The following is a 12,668-nucleotide window of genomic DNA, read 5'->3' as shown; positions in this document are numbered from 1 at the left end:
GGGACTATGATTAGAAATGAATTGATCACGAATATGTGGAATGACTTTCAACGTTGATTTATGTATCGCCTTTTTTTTAATGTGTATGGCTTGTTTGTAGCTTGTTTTTAAAAAACAATAAACTCGTATTGTATGGTCTCATGAGTTTTATGTATGGTCTCATGAGTTTCTCGTTATTGTATGGTCTCATAAGTTTTATGTATGGTCTCATGAGTTTCTCGTTATTGTATGGTCTCATGAGTTTCTTGTTATTGTTTCAATTCATATAGGATGGCTGCAAGTCGCGTGGGTAGGAACCATTACTGGAATACTGAGATGGATAAGGTGTTGGTGGATGCGTTATTGGAACAAGTATCGGAAGGGCACAAGATACCCAATGGCTTTAAAGATGTCGCATACACGGCGACAAGCAGAGCAATGAATAGTCGATATGGGAAAGATATGACGAAAGAGCATATCAAAAATCAAGTCAAGACCCTAAAAAAGAAATTCGTGGCCGTCAACACTATAATAAACACCAGCGGATTTGGCTGGGATGACGTCAATAAGAAGATCGAAGTGACGGAAGATGTCTACAATGCTTGGGTCGCTGTGAGTACAAAGTGACATCTTTGTTTCATTTGTTAATTACTCTGGCTCGTAATATTTAAAACTATTTTTCCGAATTTCTTGTGGGTTCACCCTGAACATAAGAAATATTTTACAGAGAAACATGTGTTGATAGATGATTTTCGTCACATTTTTTGCGAAGACTATGCCACGGGTGGGTGGAGTAGGGATGACGTTGCCCCTAGTCAGGAGGTGCAAAGTTCAGCTCCGCATATAGATGACTTGGGGATTGGCGATACCCCTGAGACTGAAACAATTCCAAAGTCTCTTATGGTGGGTGAGAGCAGTAGGGGACCTGGGCCTAGAACTTCATCTCCGGTTAGAGATTTTGCAAGAAGCGATGAAGATCAGAGGGGGACGAAGCGTAGTGCAGCAAAATATATGAATTTGATGGAAGGGTTTACTTCAAGTTTGGAGAAGATTGTAGATGCAATCAAGGATCTATCGAAGGAATCTTTTGACAATGACGAGCTTCATGATGCCGTGTTTGGGTTACAAGGATTCGAGGAGGACATCTTGGAGAGGGCTTATGAGTACATCAACCGTAACCCTACGGAGGTTCGTGCTTTTAAGAAGTACACAGTAGAAAGGAGGGAGCGCTACATGTGGAGGAAGATGGAAAACCTTGAATTCTGAGTGATTGTGGATGTGGATGTGGACGTACATAAACATGTGGTTGTTGGATGGTTCTGGATGTGGACTTCATTTGGACATGATCTTTTTTTTGGTTGGCTTGTCTGTTTTTTTTTGTGAACATGTTTATGTACTATTTTTGTTAGTTGGCTTGGACTTATAGATGTAAGGACTTGGCTTGGTCTTTTTGTTATGCGATATTACGGTCTGCTTCTTCTTGGCAACTCTATATTTGTGACAATTTGATTGGCTTTGTTATTATTCAACTTCTGTTTGTCATGGTTTTCTTATTTTGATTGACTTCAGAGGGTTAGACCCACTTATTTTAGACTAGATTCTATGTTGGAATCATTCTGCATATCAGTTTGTCACAGTTTCTATTTAACAGGTTTCTATTGAGTTTCCCTGCAACGAAACGCATATTTCTGTAGTTTCTGTTAGTTTCTGTCAGGTTTCTGTGCAACGAAACGCTCATCTGACAAGTTTCTGTCAGGTTTCTTTTCCTTTCTGCCACATCAGTTTACTTCCCTTCACTTCCCTTTCCTTTCCTTTCCCGACGAGAGAACAGAGCATAAGGGGCCGTTTGGATATGTAGATTTTAGAATCCAGGTTTTTAGTTTGAAAACAGTGTAAAAGAGGGTTAGAGACGAGAGAAGAAGAGAATCAGCCGTCGTTTTTTACTCATTTTTTGCTTCTCTCCCTTCTTTCATCAGCAAGAGAGTAGCAGATCCTCCCATATTTCCAAGTTTTAGAAATCATAGGATGTAAGAGAGATTTTTAAAACCTGATTATCTTGCTTAAAATCCAAGAGACGCTGCCAGGACAGCATCCAGATTCATACCCTCTTTTACACTATTTTCAAATTAAAAACCGGATTCTAAAATCCGCGTATCCAAACAGCCCTTAAATTGATGAAATCTACCACTGATTCCTAGGAGTCCATCTAGATGGTATGTTGCTTGATCAATAGAATTCACTATTGATTGACTCCGTGAATCCATATGGCATTGAGGAGGACATTAAAGCTTTCAAAATATCATATTTCATTCTATTAAAAAGATTGCAAAGTGCCCGTTTATTTTGAAATAATTGATTCCATTGATGGATTCTAAAGAATCCACTTGGGTCCTCTAGGAATCTACCTACATTTACATAGGACTTTCATTGATTCTAACGGATTTCCTAATGCTTGTGTAGGAAATCTATTTAAACATGAATCTTCTCTTGGATTAGCTCTTTGAGTCATTACTCACAACAAAGAAATACACTAATTGGTGGCGGACTAAATCTGCTGCTATATATCTGTAGAAACAAAAATATATCAGTAGCCAAAAATGGCTTAGCTAAAGGGCAGATTTTGTGATGGTTAAACATCGGTGGCTATATATTTAGAAATTGCAGCGGGTTTATCCATTGCTAATGCTATTTTTTTTCTTTAAAAATATACACCAATTTTTAGCAACGGATGCTCGCCATTAAAAATGAGGCTGTCAGGACAGCACACATCAGCTTGAACATGAACCCTCTTTTACACTGTTTTCAAACTAAAAACCTGAATTCTAAAATCTGCGTTTCCAAACAGCCCCCGAATGTTTGTACGTGCAGAGATTTTGGCTCTTCAGTTTTCCTTTTTCAATAAGGGCTTCAAGCTGGCTCATTGATGGGATCTTAATCTAGGAAGCAGTAGACAGAATTCTCTGCAAAAATGACATCGTTAATGAGCTCATGTTCATCACTGTAGCATTTACAGTTGATCATGGCAATGTGTCTTGGTCATGATCATGGGTCATTGTGGCAAATACCATGGGCATAGGATAGAGGTACAACTTTGGCCGGGCTCAACCTGAACCTGACGGGTTCAACCAGATTTCGACTCGGATTGGGTTGGGTTAATGTTGAGGCCTTGGGCAACCCAAACCAAGTTCAATCTATACCAAGAGAGTGGATATTTTGATGTACCTCGATATAATACAACAGTTTTATTTTTTTATTTTTTTTCTGAATGATAAATGGTATGATATTTTTTGTTTTTGAATGGGTATGATTTGCCGTTGATCTCCACATCATAATCAGGCAATCTGTTTCCCGGAAACAGGTGCCAGCATCTCTCCCACATTCATTTCTTAGACCAGTATGACTTGTAACAAATCAAGTGACAAACAGTACTAATTAAAGGGGAAAAAATCCTTTAATTTGGATTCTGATAAGTGCAAAGGAATCTAGTATCCTGATTTTAAAAGGTAAACAGACTTTATTCCATGTTAGGAACAGCTCAAAAGACGAAAGGACAAAGTGCACTTACAATGATTATATCCATCCCTACTGAGACACAGAAACCCTCCCTGCAATGCCTGTCAGTACCATGAAACTCAAAGAAACAAAAGAGGGAGAAAACCACAAACTACACTAAAGTGTCACCTTTCACTCTGAGAAATTCTCCTGATGATGATTTAACTCTGCATCACATAGCAGCCTCTTTAACCACACCATCTCAAATATGTAGAAAATACTCTCCATGCCTTTTAGATGTGTGATCTGCACAAGTAAAAACGCAAGAAAAAACACATTCCCTCAGGTTATAGCCTCTCTCTAAAGACAAAGCCTAAGTAGAACAACAGTTCTTCTTCGAAAAATTTCCGGTAGAATCAGAAACATTGATGGTTGTCCCTAGGCCAGGCCCAGTTGTGGTTGCGGCTTCTTGTGCTGCAAGAGCCTTCTTGCTTATTATATGATATATCTCCGTCAGTATAGTCTGAAATGCCTTCTCGACATTCAATGCCTCCAATGCCGATGTCTCGAGAAACGAGAGTCCCTCCTTCTCGGCCAAGGCCTGAGCATCATCATCAGGGACGGCTCTCAGATGGTTCAGGTCGGACTTGTTTCCAGCCATCATGATGACTATGTTTGAGTCAGCATGGTCCCTCAGTTCACGGAGCCACCTCTGAACGTTGTCAAAAGTTTGCCTCTTAGTTATGTCGTAAACCAAGAGTGCACCCACTGCACCTCTGTAATAAGCACTCGTAATGGCTCGATACCTCTCCTGACCCGCAGTGTCCCATATTTGTGCCTTTACTGTCTTTCCATCTACCTGTTACAGGAACAAAAACACTTATTCCATTAGCAATCAAACCTGTGTACATACATTCATATGACAAACCACAAATGAAAATGCACTTGTAATATTTTGTATGTGACAAAATTTAGATACTTCGATTGACAACACAGAATAGTGCATGCCAATTAGAGATTATGTTCTTTTATGCAAGTTAGAAATAGTACATGCAATAGTACATCCTCATCAGGTCCTTCATTTTAAAAGTTCATCACTGGACAAACCCCGAACTGCCAGGTTAGAGAGTGTTGTTTCCAGTATCCAATTCATAGACATTAAGGGAAACGGGATCTGTGAGTTTCCCAAATGGCAGAATAAGAAAACAGATCAACGAATTGAACAATGCTAATCATTTTACTACCCTTAATGAAAGCCCAGGAGTAGAAAGTTGAAATCCAGAACAAGATATAATGTGTTCTTGACCTTGATAAGCACATTCCCATATTGAAGGGCCCAAGCATACCTCAAGAAGAAGATTTCATCTCAGCGTGAAAGTGGGACGAGTCAAGTAAATCGATTGAGTCCCCCGTGGATCTGATGGAAACTCAACTGACTCAAGTTAATTAAAATACTCAATACTTTTTAGGTACATGTAAATTACTTGACAATAATACACAACCAAAATATGCAGTCGGAAGATAAGTCCTTCGGCATTAGATCCAGAACCACCAGTCATCAATGAGCAGACTCAACTAAACTTTCTGCTGAATTCGGTCAACTCAGCTGATTTCCATGTCAAATCATTGACTTTTAGTACTGTGGCCTCAGAATGTTTTCTGAATAGCTCACTTGGATTAAATAGGACATAATTGGGCATCACAAATGCAACATACCTAGCTCCACCTGAAGCGTATGATTTAGCTGACACTTCGAATATATTGCCAACACACGTGTCGTGCCATGTCCGACACAACACGCATGTCCACACGTGTCCACACTCCTTTGGACACTTTTAAATGTACTGCTAGAAGTGGTAGACTTAATGTGGGCATAGGGACACGTTTTTGTACCGTCTCAAGTGTGACATTATGTTATTATAGAATATCGTGTTAACCTCTTTTATTATAAGCTCTTCTTTTATTATAAACTCTTCTTTAACTAATATTTGATGTTATATCCCCTCCCCTAAACCTAAAACCCTAAACAAGCTCTTATTTCAACACTATATTCATTGCATCAAATTAGTCTCCTTTTCTCGTTGTTTATTGGAGATGGAAAAGAACTAGATTAAATTGATGAATGCATTGTTATTTGATTATCTCGTGTAACTAGATTAGATTGATGAATGCATTGTTATTTGATCGTCTCATGTTTGTTTTAGATTATAGCTGATTAATTCTAAGATTTATTAGTTTGTTAAATGAATACCATATTTATATTTTTACAAATTATGATAGTAACTAGTAATTGTACATGTCACCATTTATAGATTTTTAGATGTTTCCATGTCAGACAACTCATATCCGTGTCTCGAGACATGAATTCATATCCATAAATTATGATTATATGTAGTTTCTAATTTACCCATGTCCCCATTTCTAAATTTTGGGGGTCCGTCGTGTCCATGTCGACACGCGACCCTCGTGTCCATGTCCATAAATCTAGCTGAAGACAGATATTTAGACCCAAATATGATAAAAATAGCAGGTGCAATGACAGCAAAACAAGAATTATATCTATCTGCAAGTTAGAAACATGGTGGATGGAAGGACATGAAATTATTTATTTCCATGTTACTTAATATCACCCGAAATGTATTCCAATATCCACCATTCAAAAAAAATGTAAACCAAAATCCAACTAATTTGCGAACGCATGGCAAATGCTTTCTTTTTACAACTTGATAGACCTCATGGATTGTAGCTCCCAAGTTTTTTTAATAGTAACTTTATTAATAAGAACAGAAAAAACTACAAATTTACATCAGCAGCAATTCCAGCTCATAATACAAAGCTTCACGATTAATCCTTGACGTTGCTAGTTTATCAGTCAATATGCTTAAGTGCTCTTATATGATGCATGAGCATATTTTTCTAAGACAAAATATGAGCGGATGGAAGTACAAGTGGGGCCCACTTGTTCAATGGTCCAAACTGTTTCTCTGTTAGGTCTTTGCATCAAAATCCACTGTCATCAGATGATTCCCCCTCCAATTTGTGGCTGTGGAAACAGACCGTTGCTTCTTTGTTTTCTCATCATCCATTTAACAACCACAATTGGGAGGATTAGAACTGTCCAATGGGCATGGATTTTGCACCATGGTGCATTCATAAGAAGTTCTACAAAATAAATGGTTAGGATCATTGAGAAGTGGCCCCCACTTTTACTTTTGCGCACTCTCCGTCAGAAAAATATGTTCATCCATGATATAAGAGTCCTCCATGAAACCTTCGATTAACTCTCTAATCTCAGTAACAAACGGTCCAAATCTCCAAGGTCCCTTCTTGTCACCTCTCATCCAAGAAATGACGTTGGATGAATCTCCTTCAACAAGAAGGCTTCCCCCTGATTCCGTCCTAAACAAACTATTCCAGTTAAAAGTGATCTTATCTCCGCTTTCATTGAATCTGTTCAGCTGATTGGACCTCGATTGGCATCCCTAAATACACCCCCATACCCGCTGGTCCAGGGTTGCCAATTAACTGACATCCCCTGAACGTATATTCTTTCCAAAATGGAAATTCTAAGTCCTCCTTCCAGTTAAGACTTTCTAATTTTTGCTACATGAAAAAAGAGTTGATATTTTCATTCCTCGAGTACGATATATTAATAATGCTATCAATAACAACCCTCAACTTCTTTGACTTATATATATATATATATATATATATATATATATATATATATATATATATATATATATATATATATATATATATATATATATATATATATATATTTTTGAATGGTATTCTTTGACTTATATTGCCCCTTTCAGGCTAGAGATTTGGTGTTCTATCTAGCCAAAATATTTTTTTTACGTGTTGACCTTGGAGAGAATATGTTAACAGCATTTGCAATTACAAAATCCTCCACTTCAAAGCACATCCGTCATCCATAGTTCCAGAAACTTGTTTGTTCAAAGAAACAAGTTCAAGATATACTTAATGTATTGAAACCTTTTTTTTTAAAGGAAACAAATTTACTAATACTCTACATCATATTACATCGCAGGGACAAGGTGTCCCACTTGTATAACAGCATTTACATCATCCCAAAAACAGATTGCTGACCAGAAATAGAAGTAATCCTTGGACGCCCCTTTTCAATCTCCCTTCAACTCCAATTATGGTCCACCTGGACGAATGACAATTTCTTGTCTTTCCACCCCTTCTTCAGCAAATTTTTTGGCTTCCTCATTGGCGGACCGACACTTATGCTGGAATTTTAGGGATAAGGATGCCACTAAGTCCCTAATTTCCGCACAATGTCCACTATCGCCCAAGGACCTATCGCCTTGTTAGTAGCCCGTGATTTTACATTTGATGAATCTCCTTCAATGATCAGTTGACCACTTCCATGATTTGCAAACCACGTCAATCCCCATAATAATGCACGAGCTTCCAACACATTTGAGTCACAATTTCCAGTCGGTCCAGAGTATGAAAGAAGAATAGATCCGCTTGAGTCCCTGAATAAGCCACCTATCCCTGCTTGACCTGGATTTCCTTTGGAACTTCGATCAAAGTTCAATTTAATCCAACCATTTGGTGGGGGATTCCAATTAGGTGCTTCAATTTGTTTCTTCTTCATTTCTTGAATGATGATCTTCCAATTTCTTAAAATCTCCCCTAAGCTATAACTTGGTCAATCCTTCCCAATGCCACTCCAAGCTACAATATCAGCTTTGACGTCAAAAGCTATTCGTATTAGAAATTTTCTCAGTGAAGAACAGTAGAAGTGGATTAATGAATTCGCTGATTTCATTGCAAAATTCTTCTTCTTCAACAATAATTTAAATACTTTTTCCAAGCTATCTATGTTGTTATCAGATGTTATGGGCATAATGACATTATCTTTTCTACCACTGATCACACTATATTGGTAATTCCTCTAGAACACACAATAATATACTTCGGTCATTAAAGATTATAAGCAATCCATCATTAGGGTCACAAAATATAACATAAAATACCCGTTTGATTCTTTAACGAGACATAAGATACATGTTTGCTTCTTTAACGAGTGAAATTCTAGGGGCATGCAATAATGATAAACCTGATTGATGAATTAGATATGTTAATAAAGTTTCCCACAGCACAGCACCTCATCTCAAAAATCCAGTCTCTCATTCTTTCCAGCCGGTGCGATCACAGAACAATAAAAAAAAAAAATTCTTATAAATTCTATAAATTCTTCTTTATTTCAACCTCTAGAGTTTCACTTCAAATTACACAAGTTTCGTTACTTGAAAATCCTTCTTCAAAATTTCCTCAGCTCATCAAACTTCCTTCTCTTGGTGACATCACCAACAAAGTAAATAAATATGTGATCTGAAGAATTCCTAATGTAAGATTATTCAAAAAAAAAATCCTAATGTAAATATAAAAGTCCTTTTGCGTAACCTTCGCAATTATCAGTACTACTGAAGCATCAAATGCAAAAGTAGTGAGGAATGGGTATGATTGGATGAACTGAGGAAATCTAGGACACAGCCACTGTGCTTACCGTGCATGAACATGATGCGTAATGGCATCACAAACGGATCCCTAAGATGAAAATATCCACAACCTAGAAAATTCAGTATGTGATTAGATGATATAGACAGGACACCGCTCAACAGGATTGCAAGCGGTATGGGATAACATATATGACATATATAAATTATATATATATATATATATATATATATATGAGAAAACGGTTCCTACACATATGTGTAGAGAGTTCTCTACACACTAGCTTAAAATACAGTGGGGGCCCACATTGTTTGGGTGATCCAATCCATCCATTTTAAAGGCCCTCACATAGATAGGGTGTCTACAAAAAATCAGATCCATAGGATCATCCCAACCCTACAATTTGTGGGGGTAAAATGGATGTCTTTAAACCTTCACAAATTAGTCCATTTTTTGCCTCCACAGTTCGAATGGTTAGGATGATCCAATGGATTTGATTTTTTTGAGGACACCCTATCTATGTGAGGGCCTTAAAAATGAATGGTTTGGATCACCCAAATAATGTGGCCCCCACTCTATTTTAAGCTAGTGTGTAGATAACTTATCTACACATGTGTGTAGGAACCTCTCTCTCTCTCTCTCTCTCTCTCTCTCTCTATATATATATATATATATATATATATATATATATATATATATATATATGAGGAAAAGGATTGTACGCTCGAGTGTACCAACCTTATGGTACGCTCGAGTGCCCAATCACATGTGGGCCCACATTTTTAGGATGATCCAAAGCATTCATTTGAAAGGCCCTTATATAGATGGGGTGTGTACCAAAAATCAGCTCCATAGGATCATCCTAACCCATCCATTTGTGGAGGTCAAAATGGACAGACACTGTTTGTCCACAAATCTGCCCAATTTTGCCCTCCACTTTGGAGGAGTTAGGATGATTCAATGGAGCTGATTTTTGGGACACACCCTATCTATGATAGAGCCTTGCAAATGAATGCTTTGGATCACCACAAAAAAATGTGGGACCCATGTGATTGGGCACCCTTATGGTACGCTCGAGCTTACAATCCTTTTCCTCTATATATATATATATATATATATGAGAAAAGTGTTCCTAAGCTATAGCTTATCTAAGCTATAGCTCAAAAACACATGTGGCCCCACATTTTGTGGGGGATCCAAAGCATTCATTTGGAAGGCCCTTCCGTGGATAGGGTGTGTACCAAAAATCATCCCTATAGGATCATCCTAACCCAATCAAAGGTGGAGTGGAAAATGGACAGACACTGTGTGTCCATGTTTCTGCCCATTTTTCCCCTCAACAGATGGCAGGGTTAGGATCATCCTAACCCTATCGTAGATAGGGGGTGTACCAAAACTCAGCTCCATAGGATCATCTTAACCCTTCCATTTGTGGAGGACAAAACTGGGTAGATTTGTGGATGGGTTAGGATGATTCTCCAAAAATGGATGGGTTAGGATGATTCTATAGAGCTGATTTTTGGTACACCCCCCATCTATGTAAGGACCTTGCAAATGAATGGTTTGGATCACCACAGAAAATGTGGGACCCATGTGATTTGGCGCTTAAGCGCACCATAAGCTTGGTGAGCTTAAGCGCACCAACAGTTTCCTCTATATATATATATATATATATATATATATATATATATATATATATATATAATCTCTGTGTGTGTGTGTGTGTCAACATAAGAGCTTAAAAAAAATAAAGGTCAACAAAGCATGCATTATTTTAGTGCACTAGAATCCACTCCTCACAACAACAAAATGATATTCAAATGTAGAATTATTTTACATAAATAAAAGGTTGATTTCAAAGAAATTATCAAAAGCATTAGAAGAAACCAAAAATAACAAACAACATGAAACATATTACTCAAAATTTCAGTAAGACTCCGTTTCTTTCAACGTAAAATTTATTTTATGTTCATTTTTACAACATAAAACAAATTTGAAGTCCAGTTTTATGTCTAAAGAAATCGAGCCTAAATGATCGAATTGGAACAATTAAAGCCACAATTAAAGCCCTAACCTATCAAAAAGCAAAACAATAAGCAGAGCAAAACAAGGAGATAAACGCTAAGCATGCAAAATCAAGAAGAAGATTACAAAAAAAATTAAAAAGAAAAATCACCTGTAGAGTTCTCGTTGCAAATTCGACACCGATCGTGGACTTAGATTCCAAACAGAACTCGTTGCGCGTAAACCTAGATAGGATATTCGATTTTCCGACACCAGAATCACCGATTAGAACGATCTTGAAAAGATAATCGTACTCGTGATCCACCTTATGCGCCATAGCTTCCCCTCCTTACCCTCCGATCTATCAGATCCATCCAAAATCATGAATAAAATCCAAGAAAAACACCAAATCAAGAACAAAAATCAAACAAACAAGAATAAAATCAACGAGTAATCGCCCGATCTGATCGAAAATTTTCAAAAAAAAACAAAAAGAGAATAAAATCCAAGCAAAAACTCAAATTAAGAACAAAAATCAAACAAAAAAGAATAAAATTAACTACTAATCTCCAGATCTGATCCAAAACTTCTAAAAAAAAACTAGAAAAAAAAAAAGAAGAAGAAGTGGCGTTACCTTGTGAGATTAGGAATTGATCGAGAAAAAGCGAAGATTTTTCGTGTTCTTGATTTTAGGATTGAAATCCAAAGAAGAAAGATCAGAAGATTCAGATCAGTTTTCAGAGGAGACTGGGGAAAGGGGAAGAGAAATTGTTCGGCATTTTCTCAGCCAAAAACAAGAAACGGAAAAACGGACGAAAAGGGATTTAAAACGGCCTGCGGGAGATTATAAAGAGGAAAATACGGGTATTTATAAACAAAAATAAATTAAATTGAATTTCCTTTTTATTTATTTATTTATCCCTTTACATTGGACATGGATCGCTACAGGCGCACGTTATCAATTGGATGGACAGAGAATCAACGGGTACACCCGTGAACAGCTAGGATGACAGGTCTCTGACAACTGGACGGATACGATCCGTTGTTTTCCTTTTTTTTATTTTTTGGCGGCAATGATAAATTCGCACCCCCGGTGGGATAATTCGCATCCAATAAGACGTTAAAAACTAGGGGTGGACATGTTCGGGTCCAACCCGAGGAACCGAACCGGTCACTTTCGTTGAGGTCAGTCCGGTTTCAATTTTAAATGGTTCAGTTCCTGTTCAGATTTTTCGGAACCGATTATATATGGTTCGGTTCTGGATTTGGGTTCCTAGAACCAAGAACCAAGGGTGATACGCCCCCTAACGGATAAAATCACCCCCGCTAAAATTTGATTGTAGAGGCTCTTATGCAAATTTGATGTGGACGTAATGATGAATATTTGATAGAAACCCAATATAACTGTTTGTAGTTCATGGAGCAGAAAACCACACGAAAATTTTCTCTATTAAGAAGATTAGGCAAAATATCTCCATTTGGTCAAAGGTTCGGTAAACCCAGAACTGAACCGTTCTCGGTTCTGGATTTGATGTTCGGTTCGGTTCCAAAGATAAATGGTTCAGTTCTGGTTCCAATTTCTGGGAACTGATTATATATGGTTCGATTCTGGGTATACCCCAGAACCGAACCATGTCCACTAATAAAAACTGTTGCACATACCCTCCTTTAATGGGATGCGAATTATCCTA

General features: G+C 37.6%; 2 protein-coding genes across 2 annotated transcripts; one reads left to right on the top strand and one right to left on the bottom strand.

Moving 5' to 3' along the window:
- Positions 1–270: 270 nt before the first annotated feature.
- Positions 271–1,245, top strand: LOC143878798 (uncharacterized). Its single transcript, XM_077381030.1, has 2 exons — positions 271–595; positions 707–1,245. The coding sequence occupies exons 1-2, from the start codon at positions 271–273 to the stop codon at positions 1,243–1,245; spliced, it is 864 nt and encodes a 287-aa protein (XP_077237145.1).
- A 2,166-nt stretch (positions 1,246–3,411) lies between these two features.
- Positions 3,412–11,835, bottom strand: LOC143880017 (ras-related protein Rab2BV). Its single transcript, XM_077382765.1, has 3 exons — positions 11,612–11,835; positions 11,150–11,338; positions 3,412–4,330 (listed from the first exon to the last, which is right to left on the bottom strand). The coding sequence occupies exons 2-3, from the start codon at positions 11,312–11,314 to the stop codon at positions 3,845–3,847; spliced, it is 651 nt and encodes a 216-aa protein (XP_077238880.1). The 5' UTR covers positions 11,315–11,338; positions 11,612–11,835; the 3' UTR covers positions 3,412–3,844.
- Positions 11,836–12,668: the final 833 nt, after the last annotated feature.

The sequence above is a fragment of the Tasmannia lanceolata genome, unplaced genomic scaffold (genome assembly GCF_043159265.1).
Source record: "Tasmannia lanceolata isolate RefF3 unplaced genomic scaffold, GAP_Taslan_0.1 ptg000006l, whole genome shotgun sequence".
NCBI classification, from domain to species: Eukaryota; Viridiplantae; Streptophyta; class Magnoliopsida; order Canellales; family Winteraceae; genus Tasmannia; species Tasmannia lanceolata.
The sequence above is the reverse complement of the archived record's forward strand: the minus strand, read 5'-3'. Positions and strand labels throughout refer to the sequence as shown.

What these genes read in the sequence shown, in the direction of transcription:
- LOC143878798 (XM_077381030.1), top strand. Translation starts at nt 271, where the DNA reads ATGGCTGCAAGTCGCGTGGGTAGGAACCATTACTGGAATACTGAGATG. An exon ending in CAATGCTTGGGTCGCTGTGA is followed by an intron (nt 596 to 706) that starts GTACAAAGTGAC and finishes AATATTTTACAG; the next exon opens with AGAAACATGTGTTGATAGAT.
- LOC143880017 (XM_077382765.1), bottom strand. Translation starts at nt 11,314, where the DNA reads ATGGCGCATAAGGTGGATCACGAGTACGATTATCTTTTCAAGATCGTT. An exon ending in TTGCAACGAGAACTCTACAG is followed by an intron (nt 4,331 to 11,149) that starts GTGATTTTTCTT and finishes TTCCTGTAACAG; the next exon opens with GTAGATGGAAAGACAGTAAA.